Source organism: Nyctereutes procyonoides, unplaced genomic scaffold, assembly GCF_905146905.1.
Source record: "Nyctereutes procyonoides isolate TBG_1078 unplaced genomic scaffold, NYPRO_anot_genome, whole genome shotgun sequence".
Taxonomy (NCBI): Eukaryota; Metazoa; Chordata; class Mammalia; order Carnivora; family Canidae; genus Nyctereutes; species Nyctereutes procyonoides.
The window spans coordinates 40,602,487-40,620,790 of NW_026575126.1; the positions used below are offsets into that span (position 1 = coordinate 40,602,487).

Genomic DNA, 18,304 nt, shown 5'->3' on the forward strand with positions numbered 1-18,304 from the left:
GAGAGGGGGGAGTAGCTGAGCTGGGGCAGGGCAGCAGTGGCCTTAGTTAGGTCAGGCTACTCCGTTGCTAACTGTGAACTGCAGACTCCCTAATCAGGAGGACAGCAAGGGAGAGGGAGGCAATGAGCCACACCACCCTACTCATCCTGCCCTGAGATCAGCCTCTCCTGACTTAGGAAAGCCCAGAGCAGGTGGCCCTGCCACCAAATTAGGCCTCCTCTCTGTGCTGACCCCATGATGTTGTTCCCTCCCACACACACCCTTCTATCTCCAACCTCCCACTGACCCATCCCCCAGCACCCAGCTTCTTCCTTTTCAAACACGCTGTAAAATGGGGGTGTGAAGTCCTCAAGAGGACCCCACAGGTAAAATTTCAAAGTAAAGGAGCTCTGTTCTGAAGGGCACAGGCTTGGGGAGTCAATAACAGGCTAAAGTTTCTTTAGAAGCAAGTACAAGAAGCCTAGAGTCAGGCTGTGGGGAGCACCACTTTGAGCAGAAGCATTACATTCAGGGAAGACCCTCCAGTTCCCTCCCTCAGAGCCTTCAGGTACCAAGTGGGCAGCAGATGGTTGAGGGCACAGACATAGTGGCACGTCTACCTCGCTGAAAGATCTGGGGACAGAAGCTTCCACAGTTCCTATGAACGGGCTACTGCCATAGATGCCAGGGAGAAGGAGTCAGGGGCTGAGGAGAGAGTATGTCTTCGTTTCCAATCCTATAACAGGAAGTTTGGCTTTCAGAGTCATCTTTGACAATGGGGGTGCTGGAAGCAGGAGGGATCTAGAGAAGGCACTGGGAGTGTCTAAAGCCACAGTGGGCAATTCACGGACTGTCAACCTATCCCTAAGAAACTTAAAAATTAGTACTCGGGGTTGAGAAGAGACGGGAGGAATGAACAGGTGGAGTGCAGAGGATTCGTAGGGCAGTGGTAATACTCCGTATCTTCCAAAAGGATGGACACATCATGATACATTTGTCCCAACACGCGGAATATACAGCACTGGGAGTAAACCCTAATCTAAACTACGGACTCGGGGTGACTATGGTGCATCCTTGTCGCCTCATCAGTTGGAACAAACATCTCATGGCAGTGAGGGTGTTGCTGGTGGGGGCAGCTGTGCATCATAGGGGTGGGGGGTGTGCAGGGAAACTCTACCTCCCTTTCTGTTTTGCTCTGGACCTGAAACTGCTTGAAAACCAATTAAGTCTTAATAAAAATCGGTCTACCACTAGATACAAGGAAGAGAAAGAGATTAAGCTGATCGGAGACCATCAGAAAGCACGCAGTGTCACAGAGAGATTGAACTTTATTGAGATTTCCTCCCTGATGAAATCAGAATGGAAAGAACACTGGAAAGTTTCCACTTTGGAGAGCAACAGCAACAGTTCAGGCACGAATACTTACAAATAACTCCTCTTGGGGGAAATCTCTGGATCCTAAATTTACCTCCAGGTCCCAACCCCCTCCCCCTCCCCAAAGAGTCAGAATTCTGCTTGAAATCCACATCCACAGAGCAGGGGCCTGAACAGCACTGAACACCCAGGCCGACCAACTGACAAGCCTGCAGGCAATTCAGAGCAAAGACAGGTGAACCAGAGAGCAGAGGAACAGGAGCAAGGAAAGGCAAATGGATGGAACAAAGAAAGGGAGGAAAGACCACACTGATAACGCTGCCCCCCTGAAAGTAGAGACACCGTATGTATGCGCTGGCTCCCTTGCCCCGGCTTCCCCCAGAGCAATGGTGGCACGGGCCACTATGACAATGCCCACACAGTTCTGCACCTTTTATGTCCCAAGCTGAACTGAGAAAACCAGATACGCCAAGAGCAGCTCAAGGGCAATGGGAGCATCCAGGAGCAAGGTGGGAGGGCAAGCTCTTGAGAGGGTGCATGATGAGGAGGTGAGGCAAGGGTTGGTTTTTAGCAGCTTATCAGGCCCTGGTCACCAGGCCCCTCAGGTGCCCCAGTATGCCCATTTCTCTGGTTGGTTCTGCAGCATGCACCAGAGTGCTAATTCTGGGAAGCAGGGATTCCGAATTCTCCAGGTGGACCTAATCTGATTGCCAGCTTGCTTCCTCGGTCTCGTCCTCAGAGAGCCTCCCATCTGCCTTCATCTTTGCTCTCTTTCTGGTCCAAAGCAACTTCCTGGAGCTGGTGGACCTTGACCCAGATCTCCTGGATCTACACATACTGTTCATCCACCTACTTTTCATCAAAAGGCTCCTTCCCTCCATCCCCTGCTGCCCTCCAAGGTGGTACACCAGCCAGACAGGACTCACAGTGCATTCTTTCTCCGTGCCCTCTGGCCTCTGCTATCTCCCTAATCTCTCCTGGACACCGCAGTACACACGTATTCACACTTGTTGGTATCTGAAGGCCCTGGCTTCCCTGTGCTACACTTGGTATCAGTATCAAGGTCAGGTAGAAAACCAAATGTGAAGCTTTGGTTGCCACCCACGCGGAGTGGCCGATGCTGGCTCTGACTCATGGGAAATCACTGAGTTTTGAGTGTTGGCACATCAGGGAATGGAGAAGAGGAAGGAAAGGCCATGGCATGAAAACCAGGAGAAAATGACTCCCCTGCACAGTGTGTCTGCAGAGAAGTTGTGGAAACCGCCCCTCCTCATTGGGGGAGATGGGCTGCCCAGAGAAGACCCTAATGAAAAGAAACAAGGTTTCCATTATGCCCTCTGAAACCCAACGCCTTTGGGGTCTGAGTTTTCCAAGACATGCAATAGACAAAGACACACTGCAAACCAATTAACCCTCTGAGCCCTTCCGGTACTTTCACTGAAGTCACTTCCAAGAAGTAAATTACCTGAATACATGGAACACTCAACCTCCTCTTGGGGCTGAGAAAGGGATCGAGCTTTCCAGCTGGCTTGGAAGACTACATCGGAGAGATGGCAGTGGGGAGACAGATCCTTCTCCTCGCCGGGTTGGGGGTGGTGGGGGGCTTGGAGGTGAGGGGTGTGGGGGTAATGGGGGCGGGGGGGGGGCGATGACACACTCCTGATCGATCTTAGTGTTCTGGTATCTTAAGCCATTCTCCCACCCCTTGAGGAAACAGGAAAGAGGGCCTGGGGGTAGGCTCGAACCAAGGTGGCTTCAGACCCAGGAACTATCTCCTGCTGAAGCCAATCCAAGCCGGAGAGCCAGCGAGGGCTGGAGGACCAGTGGAAGACTGTGCGGAAAGAAGCTTCAAAAAACCTGAGCAGCCCTCCAGTAATCAAGTTTTCTCTATTTTCCCAGCTTACAGGGGAACTGCAGCTGCTTTTAGCTTGAAGCTTGTCACCTCAGTATACACTAGAATGTAGCTGCTCTCTGTCCCTTTGCCATAGGACCCAGGAAAAGCAGGTGGGCCCCTCACCGAAGCAACAAGACAAGGGGAGGGGGCACACTATAATTCACAGTTTCCTTTTGCCTCCCAACTCACACCACTGGCCTCAATTAACTCCCAAATCTCCGAGGCGTAATGATTCTCGCCAGTGTGGCTCAAAGGGTTAATAAACCAGGACTTCTCAGACAGTTAGGACACAAGCTCATCCACCAACAGGAACCCAAGAACAGCTACACAACCTAGTGTTTCTTATAGCGATTCTTTGGGGTTTCGCCACACCCTGTTTTGTCACAGTTGAGAGCACCTGGATTCTTCCCTAGCCCGAGGCTTCCCAGGAGGCCGGGGAGCTCCTGAGTGATGGCCCGCTCAATCTTCTCCAGAAAGCAGCCCCCCATGTAGGAGCACTGCTGAGACAGCAACTTGAAACTGGAGATGGGGTTGATACCAAAGAAGTCCTTATAGGCCTCACGGTTGGGAAGGTCAAACTTGCTGACGTTGGTCTTTGCCAGGATGGTCTTGAAGATGTAGAACTTGTCAGGGTCTTCCACGATGTCCTTAAAGACCAGTTCTCCATCGCTGAAGAAGGTCATTTTGTCCTTGTAAGTCTGCAGATAGCGGTCGACCAGGAGGGCATGAATGCGGACCCGGATGGCATGCTGGCGGATGAATGCAATCTTGTTCTCCAGCCTGTTCTCAATCACTTGGTTCAGGTCTTCCAGGAGGGAGATCTCTTCCTTGAGAAACAGGTCCCGGTGGGTATCGGGCTTGTAGTCTTGTGGCCAGAAGGAGCTGACATAAACCCGTGGGGGCTCTGTGACGTTGATGAGTGGGGCCAAGCTCCAGAAGAGGGCCCCATACACCCGCATGAGCATCTGCGTGGCCAGGTTGTCAGCCTTGTTCAGGATGATCCTTATCTGAGATTCACGTCCCTTCAGCTGCCGGAAGAGCATCTCTAGCTCCAGACCCACATCCAGCTTGGTTGGGTCAAACACAACAAAGATGAGGTCAGCTCTGTCGATGAACCACTGGCACACATCATTGAAGGGGTAACCTTGGTGGGGGGAGCAAGAAGTCAAGCTGAGCAGGCTCACCCTAAGCCCCTCCTGCCCCCTCCAGAACCAAATCATTGCCTGAGTGAAGGAAGTAAAGGCAGCAGGCATTTTCTGGGTTTCTAAAGACTACAAGAATTAATTATCTATTTCCTGCACTTTGTCAACCCCCAACCAAGAGCAGCCTGACCTTTGTTTTAATCTGTGGAATCCAAGGCTCCAGGAAAGCAAAATCCTTTTTTGAAATGGGTATCTTCCTACTGTCTAAAAAGATATGGGACAGTGGCAAAGACATCAAAGGGAAGAGGCCAGAGAACTAGAAGGATATGAAAGAGAGGATGTGCTATTGAAGGGGAAGCAATGTGGAGCTGGCCTAAGACCAGGACTGAAATTTGGGTTTTACCACTGGCCAGCCAGCTCTGCTTTGGAGTTTTACCATCTTAGCCACAAAATGACAAGAAAAACAGTAATACCTAAGCTGCTGTAAAGATTATTATGTTGCTATAAATAAATGAAAGTACCTGACACTGCCTCTCACACAGTAGGTGCTTGACATATTTTAATTCCTTCAACTTATTTCCAAAATGAGGAGACTAGGAATACCTGTCTTGAGATTTTTCTACAACAATCAACCAATAATGCATAAAATTGTCCAATGCATAATAGAATAAAGGTTAATTTACTATTATAATTATTAGTGATAATCTATTACTAGTCATAAAACAGTCATAAAATTAAAATGATGGGGGACGCCTGGGTGGCTCAGTGGTTGAGTATCTGCCTTTGGCTCAGGGAGGGATCCAGGGTCATGGGATCAAGTCCCGCATTGGGGTCCCCATAGGGAGCCTGCCTCTCCCTCTGCCTATGTCTCTGCATGAATAAATAAATGTCATGAATAAATAAATAAAATCTTTAAAAAAATTAAAATGATGGGATGTGTGGGTGGCTCAGTGGTTGAGTGCCTGCCTTTGGCTCAGGTGGTGATCCTGGGGTCCTGGGATCAAGTCCCACATGGGACTCCCTGCAGGGAGCCTGCTTCTCCCTCTGCCTACGTCTCTGCCTCTCTGTGTCTTATATGAATAAAGAAATAAGATCTTTTAAAAAATGAGACTTAGAACCATAAATTGAGATCTACCATCTGGTCATACAGTCCTACAAATTCCCTGTTATGACTCATCTCTGCAGACAGCCCTGTGTCATAGCAATACTCAGGGACCGCTGTCATAACCTAGTGTCTGCTGGGCTCAGAGAGGCACTCCAATGAGTCTAAGACAGGCTTATGTTGAAGCCGGCCTGGTAAAGCAGACACTGGACCAGAAAGAGTTTAAGGTCAGGTTCAAACCAGAACCCAAGTTAACCACAGGTCAATTACACCTGAACTGGGATCCAAGGAGTCCAGATTCTTGATCCCTCAGGAAAGCCTGAGCCTCCCAAACATGGCTCAGCCCCAGGGGGGACCTGAAGGAGCTACTTACAGAGAAGACCAGGCCTCCTCTTGGGAAAATATCGATCCCAAACCAGATCAGTCCTTGGGGAGGTGAAAGGACACAGTACTACACACCTAAGTAGCACCATAGGGACAAGCAGAAGGGACTGGAAGCAAAGACCACACCCCCTAGATCTTGGACAAGGCTGGCCACATTTCCTCTCCCCTATCTGCCTCCTACCCACATTGAACAGTTTCCTAAAACAACGCTCATGCTGTTCAGACACAAGTGTTTAATTACCTCTTTCTTGCTGTTTGCGGTTCTCAATGATGCCCGGTGTATCCACAAAAGTGACTCGCTCCAGAAGTTTGTGAGGAACCTCGATGCCAATCAGCTTCTCTAGGAAATTCTGGCCAAATTTCTCGAGGGGTGAGAAGGACCGGGCGCTGTCAGCAGCCATGACAATACCCTCGATGGTTTTCAGCTTGGGCCCATGCATGAGGACGGTGAACTCAGAGGTGGTGGGCTCAGCGCCTGTACACATGGGCAGGAGATCAGTAGGAACACAGTCACCTCTGGGACAGTGACTGTACTACAAAGTAAGTGGATAAGCAAGGGGTTTCTGGGAAGGTTTGCCATGAGAATTGGAGACCTGTTTGCTAAGCTAGTGTCTTCCTTCTTTTTTTAACTGTAGGAAAATATATTTAACAGAATTGACTATTGTAACCATTTTTAGGTGTACGGTTCAGTGGCATTAAGTACATTTACACTATTGTGTAGCCTTTACCACCATCTATCTCCCAAACTGAAACTGTGCCAAGTCATTCCCCCTTCCCAGCCCCTGGTAATCTCTACTCTACTCCGTCTCTATGAATGGGATGCCTCTAGGCACTTCATAAGTAGAATTGTAGGATATCTGTCCTTTCGAGTCTCGCTTATTGCACTTAATACAGTGTCTTCAAGATTCATGCATGTTGTAGCATGTTTCAGAAATGCATTTCTTCTTAAGACTGAAAAATATTCCATAGTCTATGTACAGATAAGACCCTTTTGTTTATCCATTCATCCACCCATGGATATTTGGGTGGTTTCCACCTCTTGGCCGTTGTGAAAATGCTCCTGTCAACTAATTACAGCTGCTGGTTTCTTGTATATAATTTTCATTGTTCTGTTGAAGACACATATAAATGTTTTATCGTGCTTTCACACAGGACATCGACATACCAACGCACACACACGAAAATCCCACCGTTACCTGTATAGAGCTGGTAGCGAGTGTTTTCCAGCCCGAGGAGGTAGTTTATCATGGTGGATTTCCCAACACTCCACGGTCCCAGGAACAGCACCATGGGCTTGGAAGTAATTTCCCCATCTGCAGGCAGCAGGAATTAGACATGGAAGTGACCAACAAAGTTAGTTACAGGAGTGACACAGTGTTCCATGCTGCATCCCATAGTCCATCTGAGTTATGGAATCCTACACGAAATCAGACAGGGTATGGCGATCCATTGCATGTCTCTTGCTACATAAGTGTGATCACCCAGTTAAAAGACACCAGAAGATATGGTTTTGAACTTACACAGATCCTTGGAACACAGGCACCAGAAGGAGTAACTAAGTGATATCAACAAACGCTGACTCAGAACTCACTGTGGGTGAAGCCCCCTGGTTTACATCTGGAGGATGGTGCATAAGAAGGGGAGGAGGGGGCACCTGGGTGGCTCGGTTGGTTAAGCATCTGCCTTTGGCTCAGGTCAGGATCCTGGGGTCCTGAGATCAAGCCCCACTTTGGGCTCCCTGCTCACAAGAAGCCTGCTTCTCCCTCTCCCTCTGCCATTCCCCCCAGCTCTTGCTCTCTGGCTCTATCTCTCTGTCAAATAAATAAATAAAATCTTTTTAAAAATAAACAAATACATTAATAAAAGAAGGGGAGAAGGGAGCTACCCTACGGGGAGAGGTTAAAACTCTGCTATCTGGGGACACCTGGCTGGCTTAGTCAGTGGAACGGGTAACTCTTGATCTTGGGGTTGTGAGTTTGAGCCCCATGGATGTAGAGATTACTTAAAAATAAAATCTTAAAAAAAAAAACAAAAAAAACCTCTGCTATTAGGATTGGTAACAGGAAAAAAAAAAAAAGACATGAAAGAGGCTGACACAATCTTAGACAGCCTAGAAGGGGGCCCCCTGACATCCTATCTCAGGCTCAGCCTGACCCTGGGCTCCCAGCCAGTCTTAAATTGGCCTCCAGAGACCATGACATGTTTGCCAGGTCCCAGGACTAACCACTGACTCGGCAGTTCTTGGGTTCCTGGGCCCTGTGTCCAATGTCAGGAAGAACACCCTGCTGGCCCACACCAGTTAGGGTCCCTGCAAAGGGAAAGCAGAATCTTCCAGGACTTTCAAAACTTGGGGGGGTGGCGAGTGGCTCAGCAGTTTAGCACCGTCTTCAGCCCTGGGTGTGAACCTGGAGACCGGGGATTGAGTCCCACATTGGGCTCCCTGCATGGAGTCTGCTTCTCCCTCTGCCTGTGCCTGTGTCTCTTTCTCTCTGTGCCTTTCATGAATAAATAAAATATTAAAAAAAAAACTTGGGGGGCAGGAGGGGGATGCAGCCACTGGCTGCAGACTCTCAGGCACGTGCTCTTGCAGCTTTTCTGAGTCACGGCACAGAGGCCAGCCTGGCGTCATGTATACACCTCAAGTTCTCCAACCTGTGTCGCCCTGAGCCTGGCACATAGGCTTGGACAGTGGACACTCTTTTTTTCTTTTCTGTTTTGATGTATTTAATTTCTTGGTTCAAAAATCAGAAGTATGGGCAGCCAGGGGGCTCAGCAGTTTAGCGTCTGCCTTCAGCTCAGGGTGTGATCCTGGAGACCTGGGATCAAGTTCCAGGTCGGGCCCCCTGCAGGGAGCCTGCTTCTCCCTCTGCCTGTGTCTCTGCCTCTGTCTGTGTCTCTCATGAATAAATGGATAAAATCTTAAAAAAAAAAAAAATCAGAAGTATAAAAAGGTATAGAGTGAAAGTCTTGCATCCCTGTCCCCAGTCTGCCTAGGCCATATCATCCACTACTATATTCTTTCAGGCATTTTAATACATGTAGTATAAGCAATATTAGCAGATATCACGTTCCCCATCTTTTTTATGCAAAGAGGAGTACAGTATTCCTCTTGTTCTGCACCTTGCTTCTCGATGTGCTGGTTTTCTTTCTCTAAGGCGAGAACTTAGTCCCAGAAGACCGAGACAGCGTCTCATAAGCGGCAGGCACATATGTAATTGCCTGAAATTGATACCACGGCTCTGCCCCATTCCTCCCTGCCTGCAAATACGCACAATGAATCACTCGAATCTCTGGGTGTCAACCTTTGGCTCGAGGACTGAGGGGATAGGCAGACTGAGGGGGTGGCAGGAGTCCCCAGTTATAGCCACAGAGCTCCTACAAAGAGTATCTTTTACCAGGCCCCGGAGACACAAGGGAACTGGACCTTCCAGCTCGCGGCTGAGACAAACCAGAAATGGGCTCTCTGGGAGTTGCTGTTTCGGCTGTCTGCAGCAGGGGGCGTCACTGGCATAGGCAGGAAGCCACAGGTGAGGCATGGAAGCTGCCTGAAGGCACATCTGCCAGCTGGTGGAATCCCTGGTACCCGGATAGGCCAGGGGAGAGAAGCCAAGCCCAGAAAGTGGGATCAGAAAACAGAGACACCCTCCAGCAGAGAACCATTTCCCCACCCCCTACCCATGCCCATCCCCCCCACCCCGCTCTCTGTCCACGGCCTGGGAGGGGGGCAAGCCAAGCCACTGGGTCTGAGGGCTACAAGGGAAGGCAACCCTGGACGACAGAACACATCCCCTGTGAAGCCCAAGAGGATGATGTGCTCCTAGGCTTGCAAGAGGCAGTCTGGAAAGCCATGGAAAAAAGGCATTCTCTCAGAGAAGCAGCAGAGGGTTCCAGCTCCTGGTTCCAGCTCCTGGTTCCTCCTGTGTGATCCTGGGAAACCCAGCATTTCTCTGGGCATCAGGTCCCTCTTCTGTGAAGCGGGGATAATGTATACTCTAAATACCCTACCCACGTTAGAGCCATCAGGAGCACCACATGAAGTAATACAGAAATCGCCAATTCACACAGAAAGAGATGCATAGTGCCAGTCACCAGTCAATCAGATGCCACTGTGAAAGTTTTCAGAGATGAATAACTCATAAAAAGGGCATGGCAGGGATCTCTGGGTGGCTCGGTGGTCTGACGCCTGCCTTCGGCTGGGGGCGTGATCCTGGAGTCCCAGGATCTTGTCCCACGTCGGGCTCCCTGCGTGGAGCCTGCTTCTCCCTCTGCCTGTGTCTCTGCCTCTCTCTCTGTGTGTGTGTGTCTCTCATGAATAAATAAATAAAATCTTTTTAAAAAATAGAAAAAAAAGGGCATGGCTCCAGGGAAACAAGATCTCTCACAGACCATCACTGCGGCCACAAACTGCTACCACCTATAAGGCAACTTGGCAACAACTGTGAAAACTTAACTCTGGTGTTACACTTTTAACAATTTGTCCTGCAAATATATTTGCACGGAAGACATAACAGTTTTGTGCTGGTAACATTTTTGGAAAAGGAACATGGCGAACGCTCTGTTGTCCTAAGTAGAACAGTGATTACACAGTGTGATGCTCTCAGACACTCAGAAAGAGCAAAGCAGGGCCATGCACACACAACCGCGTGTTGTGATACCATTGGGTAAAACAGAGAAGGACATGCTTGCATATGTTCATGTGCACAGAGCAAATGTCTGGAAACTGTAACAGAGGGAGTCTCTGGAAGAGGAAGCAGAGAAGTGGAAAATCAAGAGAGGGATTTTTATTTTTCAATGCATAGTGTTTTCTACTATTTGATTTTTTTGGTTTGGCAACAAGTGTCCTTTGTTCTTATTATTCTGAATAACAAACTTTTTTTAAAAAAAAGATTTTATTTATTTATTCATAGAGACAGAGAGGCAGAGACACAGGCAGAGGGAGAAGCAGGCATCATACAGAGAGCCCGATGTGGGACTCGATCCAGGGTCTCCAGGATCACGCCCTGGGCTGCAGGCGGTGCTAAACCGCTGTGCCACCGGGGCTGCCCTGAAAACAAACTTTTAAAAGAATCCAGACCCAAGGAAAGCCGACCAAAGGAGTGATAATGAGAAGAGAAGGACTCCAGGCAAATTACGGGACTTAACACATGATCCCTTCGCAGGCAGTCCGGGGGCCCTCAGGGGACCCTTCAGCACAGGCGAGAAGTGGGAGAGTGGAAATTGGCATTGCCGTCCTTGTAAACCACATCTGCATTACTGAAACATGAACACCTGCAAACAAAGTGATCTCTACAAAACCCTGTGCAGATTAGGGCACCCTTGCAAAGGAAGGGTGATGGCGGGACTGAGGCCTTCCTGCGGGGAGGGTGGATTCAGGAGAGCTCAGCTCCACATGTGCTCACACCTACCACTCACAGAGCCCCAGAGAGCACAGGCATCAGACACAAGATGTACCTGTGATCTCATGCTGCCGAAGCTCGTTGTATTTGTAAGACTGCTCCAGGGGCTTGATGGAGGAATGGTAGATCTTTCGAAGCCGCTGCAGCACCACTGAGGGTAGAAAAGGATGAAAGGAGAGGGTGAAGGGAGAGAGTCTGGCCCACTCCCCAGGGTAGCTCCCCACCAGGGCAGTGACTGATTGCCCTGTATTAGCATTCCTGGAAGGAGTTGGGCCACATCCCAAACCTCAGAAATCTTTAACCAAAAGGCATTCCCTCCCACCCTCAAAACCTCCTGAACTATTTTTTTAAAAAACCTAATCCTCTTCTCCTTCCATGGAGAAGCAACTCACAGGGTAAGGCTGGGAGCCTGCAGGGTATGAGGCCCAGAAGGAGGAACTACAGGCCCCGGCCAGGCTGTCTACACCCTACACTCTACTCTCCCACTGCTCCCCTCTAGCTGTATGCCCTTTGCAAACCGTGGCTGCTCCGAGCTCCAGCTAGCTCATCAATGAAGAGGAGGCAGTAAGCCCCACTGCCTTGGGTTATTATGAGGATGAAGTGCCAGAAATAAAAGGGCTTTATAAACTGAAAAACCAAAGCAGATGGGATGAACTCTTTTTAGCAAGCCTCCCCGGCCACTGCATGAAGGCTGGCACCGGGCCCCAGGCAGCACTGGGATTTGTCCTCTACCCTGGCAGAGTTTTCTCTGCTTGGATCACCTTCCCCTCACCCCATTAAGCCAAAGTCCCCATGCGGGCCTTGAACGCGGATCTTGGGGGGGTGCGGCTCTTCCACGGAGCCCCCTCCCCATCTCCAGGGCTTTTGGCCCCGGGGACCCGCCGGCCTCAGAGCCCAACCCCGGAGGTTACGCCTGGCCCCTGGTTACACAGCTCTCCCAGCTCCAGTCCCAGGGCCTCCCTCTGGTTACCAGAGTAGTCATCCACTGGCTTGTCCTCATTCAGCATCAGAGTCTTCTCTATGTGGGAGCGGTCCCTCATTGGGGCTTCTTCACTCACATCGTCTGCCTCTTCTGAGGAGAGAAGCAGAGAACAGGGTTAGGGCAAAGCTAAGAGCTGGGCTCTAAGCCCGTGAAGACAGGGAAGGGCATAAGGAAGAGCTGCAGGAAGGCTTGCCAAGTTCAGCTGAACGGAGTTCTGTCTCTAGGACGGACTCTGAAAACCCACCCCAAATTCTGCAAACTCCATGATCCATTTTACCTCTTCAACAAATACTGACTGAACACGTACTAGGGGTGAAGCACTGAGCTCCACGCTGTGAAAGCAGTGGTGCCCAAAACAGACACAGCTCCTGCCCTTAGGCAGTTTTCCTATAGTCTCTCAGGGAGGTGGGCGCAGAAGCGGGGGCGGGGGGGGGGGAGTCATCTTGAAAGTAATGTAATAATTACAGTTAGTGTCATGGCTAAGGCAGGAAAGATTCCAGAAGTTATGAGGACCTAAGACTTGCACCTATGAGGTCTCAGCAGGGGTTCAGAAAACCTCCCTGAGAGCTGAGACCCCCGGGGAGGAGTTAAGTAGGCTAAAATGGAGCAGGAGCCGGTAGTGATTTAGAGGCGTCTACATTACTTCCCAGGAGCCTGGAAAGGCTCTAAGCAAATAAGTGACCTGACAACACAAGCATTTTATCAGGATCACACTGGCTGCTGTGGGGCTGGGACAGAAGTGTGGCTGGGTGTCTTGGGTGGGGAGTGGGGGGCAACCAGTGCTTCTGACCAAGCGGGAGATGCCCCTGTGAACCCTTCCAAGCTCCCAGGGAGGGGTGCCCATGTTGCAGGTGCCCTGAATCACAGCCATTTGTACCGGGTGGGATGGACTTGGGATGAGGGGCAGGGGAGACCAGTTCCACAAGGTAAGGGAGCAGAAAATAATCACTGTGCCTCACATAACACCTCAGGAGTATGATTCTCCACCAAGATCAGCCCCGGCACCCCAACTGCACATGCAGTACAGAGCAGACCCGGGAAAAGGGGAGCCCCCCATGGCTGCAGGCCCTCCCCCTTGTGGAGTGTACAAGGATCCAACAAGCAGTGTGGAAACTAAATCCTGCCAGGAAATCTGTGGGGGAGCCATGCTGGAATGTGAAGACTGAGCCCAGTCCCTCCATCCCAAGGCTGCTTTGGTCCAGGCCAGCCTATTCAGATGTGGCTTGTCCCCCACCCCCAGCCATCCCTAGGATCCCCTCCCCTGCGCCCCATTAACGTCACAGCCAGCCTGAGGTTTCTTATCGCCATCCTGACCCCGGTGCCTGTCCACCCCACCTGACCTGGCCTAGTCTTCAAGGGGAGACCCCCGGGGGGCTCGGGAACACACCCTCCCTGCACCTCTCTCCACCAGCCTGCCACTGCGGGGCCTCAAAACCTGCCACTACATCCCGTGTCCTTCAGGTTACGGCACTGGTCCCAGTTAAAGTCAATTGAGGGATCCTAAGAGGAAGGCTCTGGAGGGCCTAGCTGGGAAGTGATGGGGTCATTCTGGGCCCTCCATGGTGCGGCCTCCCACTCGTCCCTCCAAACGGGACGGTTTGCTGACCCGTGAGCAGCCCGAAGGCACCCCATGAGCCAGGCATCCTGGCAGGGCCCCCACCCAGCAAACCCGGAGCTGGCTGGAGCTTCTCCAGGGCCCCCACCCCCACCCCATCCCTGCCTATCCCACCACACGCATCTTCCAGGATGAGGGCAGCTGCCCGAGGGGCCAGGAGCAATCCTGGCAAACCCCTACCCTGAGGCCCCTCCTTGGGCTCCTCTGCCTCGGGCCCTGTATTCAATTCCTTGGAGCTCAGCTGGGCCCCCTCTTCTCTAGGGCTCATGGTTCCTGCTGCTTCCTGGGGTTCCCTGGCTTCCTCTGAGGTACCCCCTGCTTCTTCTGAGCTAGCCCCGTCGCCACTGTCCTCCTCAGATTCTTCTTCAGATGGAGCTCCTCCTCCTTCCTCGTCTCCACTCTCTTCCTCAGAGGAGGCCTGGTCCAGGCCCTCCTCAGTTAGCCCTGGTGCCAGGCCCTCCGGGGGGTGGTCTTCCTGGGTGCCCCCCGCCTTGGAGTTCTGCGCGGTGCCGGCCTCCGAGGGTGGGCTGGGGCTGGGCTCCCCCTGGCCCTCGGCCCCCTCCTGGGTCTCTGTGTTCACATCTGTGATTCCATCGGGCACTTCCAGCTCCTGATCAGGCCCCGGGCTGTCCTCCAGTTGTGTCTCAGGGGCGTGGACCTCCTTTACCTCCGGGCCAGGAAAGGCCCCCGAGCCCTCAGGCTGTGCAGTCCCTACTGCCGCCCCCTGCTCCGGGTGCTCCCCTAGGACCTCCTCAGCCTCCCCAGGGACCACACCCCTCCCGGCCTGTCCTTCGGCCTCTCCAGCAGCCCCCTCCTGACCTGGGCCCTCTCCCAAACCCAACTCTCCCCCAGGCTGGCCCTCCCCATCTGGAGGAAGGGTGCTGGCTCCCGGTGGGCCCGCTTCTTCCTCCCCAGGCCCCGCAGGGCCCCCGGGGGCAGCTGACTCTGAGGCTGAGGCATTGGAGAGGCTGGCTTCAGGAGCAGAGCCGGGGCTGGCGGCGGGGGCCCCGGCGGCGGGCTGCTCCGAGCTCTCAGCCTCCCTGCCATCCGGGGAATGAAGGAGCAGGGTCTTCTCTCGAGGGGCCGCCTCCGCATAAAGCGCCCTTTCCTTCTCCTCTAGACTTGCTTCTCCAGCAGAGAAGTGATTCTCCAACAAATTGCCAACATCTTCTGTGCCACCCGAAGCGGAAACTTGCAGTTCTAAATGATTAGAACACCATTGGTCAGTTTCACAGGGTTGGCACTCACTCTGCTTCCCTCAAGCGTCTAACGTCTAATGCAAGCTAGCTCCCGTCCTCCGGGCCAGGTGTGGGCCGAGGCATGTGCCCTGAGGCAAGCACAGGGGCGTTAGGCATTACTCCGCCTCCCGCCCAGGCCCCGGAAGCTGTGGTGGCTCGGGGGTGATCACCCGCGGTGCATCCTCCCTGAGAGCCCCACCCTGGGCCGGGCCCTCGGGCCTCCCCCGGGTCCTGATAGCTACAGGGCTGGAAATCAGGGATCCCTTCCAGCCCTCCCTCAACCTAGTGGCGTGCACACGTGCAGCGGGGTTCACTAGGAGATCTATCCAAGATAGGACAGATGCTTGGACATTCCACCCCCTTGTCAGTTCCTAGAGTCATTAGCCACGTGCTTTTTATACTGCTATCAGCAAAGGAGGGAAAACAGGTGTGTGGGGGCCAGATCATCTCAGGTTACACCACAAGTACTTAGGGGATTACTTGTGGCTCTGGGCCTTAAGTCATATATCCAACTCTGTCCCCTTAAGGGCAGGCATTTGCTGGCCTTGCTACCTTAGATTAGAGGGGACGTGGCCCAAGGAGGAGGGGATATCCAAAATGGGCAGGGCCAGGGCTTCCCGGTGGCCTTAGCCAACCCCTTCCAGAGGGGATCCCTTTCTAAGGGCCCATGGCTTCACCCATGGCACAGAAAGAGGAGAGCAGGAGAGCGTGAGGTGGGGGGCCTAATCTGTGCCAGAGACGTCTGTCAGGAGAGAAGTGTGATTTATGTGCAAAATGGGGTCAGGAGAGAAGGTTGGGTCTATCCTTTCTGTCTCCTCCCACTGGGGCTGGGACCTGTTTAAGGGGGAGGTTAAGGACACCTGGGTGGCTCAGTGGTTGAATGTCTGCCTTTGACACAGGGCATGATCCTGGAGTCCGGGGATCGAGTCCCATATCGGGCTCCCTGCATGGAGCCTGCTTCTCCCTCTGCCTGTGTCTCTGCCTCTCTCTCCGTGTCTCTCGTGAATAAATAAATAAAATCTTAAAAAAAAAAAAAAAAAAAGGAGGGGGAGGTTCCAGGAGAAGGACCTCTGCAGACATGGGGGGCAGGGGGTGATGAGGGATGACTGGCCTTCTGCCTTGGGGTAGCTGAGACAGCCCCGAGGACTCCCTTGACTCACAAAGATGCTTTCTGAGGAAGCAGCATCCCATCTCTGCTGAGACAGCCTGGTACTCCCACCTCTGCCTCCCACCAAGAAAAGCCACTTTTGGGGTGCCCCTCTTGCGTCAGGGTACCCACTCGCCTTGTTCCCTGAAAGCTGGGGCAGCCTCCAGCGGCCAAGAACAAATATTTTCTCATTAACCCCCCACAGCAGCAATCTGCTATCAAATTCAGAAAGAGGAAATTTGGGTGTCTCTTAATTATAAAGGAGTTGCTTACACTGATTGGACACTTTCACATTCATGACCTTGGCTGACCTCCTTGATTACCATCAGACACATTTTCAGAATGTCTAGAGAAAGTCTTTGACTTGCCTAAGACAGCAGGTGGCTAATGGGTGACTGGAACCCACAACTGCCTACTCCTCGTCCAGGCCTCCTGTGCCAACATGTGTTTAGGGGCGCACAGGGGAACCCCAGCCCTCACCCTTCCCTGCACACACCTTCTCTCCACGTTTGGACTGCAGGAGCCAAGGCTTTAATAATCTTCCCCATGTTCCCCAGGCTTGGGACTTTGCCTGGCCCACAGAAAGTGCTAGGGAGAGGTCTGTGGTGACATCTGGGTACAATAAGAATTTCTGGTTCCTCTGTGGCAGAGGTGGAGGTTATCCATTAAAATTTTCTTTCCCTACCTCCTAATTCTTCTGCCTGCATCTCCATCCCCCCACCCCCTGACTCCCTGGAGAAAAATCTATGGCAGGAACTTGGTTTAACCCAGAGACTGACAATCCTGAGCAGCAAGATACATGTAATGTATGTCATATGAGATATATTCGTACAATTTATTCAGTGTGCAGGCAATGCTTAAGCATTTTATATAAATAAAACATTAATTGATCTTACTCAATTTACTTAATCTCACTTGCTTCTGGAAGACAAGCCTTCCTCTTATCCCTGTTTTATAGCCAAGAGGACTGAAATCTGAGACACTGAATGCCTTGCCCAACACACAGCTGACAACTGCTGAACCCATTTAACTACAGAGTAGCAAAGGAGATTGCCTGGCCCTAAGTGGGGTATTACACCCATGCTACTCAGAGTGCGGTCTGGGCACCTGCAGAACCAGCACCCCCGGGGTGCCTGGTACAGATGCAGACTCACAGGGCGCAGCCCACACCCACTGAATCAGAATCTGCATTTTCACAAGATGCCCCAATGCTTTGTTTCCACATTAGTTTGAGAAGCACTGGTCTACACCCCCTGATAAAAATGCCTCTGACCCAGTGGTTCTGGGCACCAGCTACACACTGGAATCATCCAGTTCTTGGTGCCACTCCTCCCCTCTCCTCAGAGGTTCTGATTGAACTAGGATGTTTCCCTAGCATCAGGACTGGAACAAAAAAAAAAAAAAAAAAAAACCACGATAATTCTAACATGCAGCCAAAGCTGCAAACCACTGATAAACCAAATAATCCTGAGCCCTGAGGCCATGAGCCCAAGGGCTGAGCCCAATCCTGAGCCCAAGGCTTCTGCTCCTGGCTCCTCCCAACTCATGTGACCACTGGAGGCTCCTTGGATGAGTCACCCAAGGCTTGGCACATACTCTTGAAATAGCAATGGTCCAGCCTTCTCTGATGAATCTATCCTTTTCCATAGGCCCCTACTGCCCTCTACTATTGATGATGTTGATTGTAGGAATGGTGGTGATGGTGGTGATGGTAATGATGATGGTGGGGATGGTGGTGATGATGACAGTGGTAATGGTGGGGATGATGGTGGGATGGTAGGTGGAATATACTCTGGGTCTGACCACCTGTGGTGTTTCCAATATTCTCAAAACACCTTCTGTTCCTGGCAAGGGTGAAAGGGCTACATAATCCCAAGGGAGATGAGCACCCCAGACTTTGGGGGCTTATCATGAACTTCCCATTGTTGTGTATTTCCACTCCTGGGCTGCGGACAGGAATTCAAGTATCTGCCTGTGTGTATATACATTTACATCTATAGCCTTCCTTGATTTTTAGGATTTAGTGTCAAGCTGTCACTGACCTGCTAAGC

At 51.6% G+C, this 18,304-nt stretch overlaps 1 protein-coding gene across 3 annotated transcripts in view; it reads right to left on the bottom strand.

The window, feature by feature from the left end:
- Positions 1-1,289: 1,289 nt before the first annotated feature.
- The window catches only part of SRL (sarcalumenin), a 51,874-nt gene continuing 34,859 nt past the window's right edge, over positions 1,290-18,304 (bottom strand). For 2 of the 3 annotated variants that reach the window (XM_055340524.1, XM_055340523.1), the window contains exons 2-6: positions 12,242-12,343; positions 11,327-11,422; positions 7,072-7,188; positions 6,117-6,350; positions 1,290-4,391 (exon numbers count right to left, since the gene is read on the bottom strand). In XM_055340524.1, the coding sequence (XP_055196499.1) occupies positions 3,580-4,391; positions 6,117-6,350; positions 7,072-7,188; positions 11,327-11,422; positions 12,242-12,311 (1,329 nt within the window). In that variant the 5' untranslated portion in view covers positions 12,312-12,343 and the 3' untranslated portion in view covers positions 1,290-3,579. Of the gene's footprint in view, positions 4,392-6,116; positions 6,351-7,071; positions 7,189-11,326; positions 11,423-12,241; positions 12,344-14,048; positions 15,069-18,304 lie in introns of all 3 variants that reach the window. The other variant, XM_055340522.1, reaches the window with a different exon arrangement.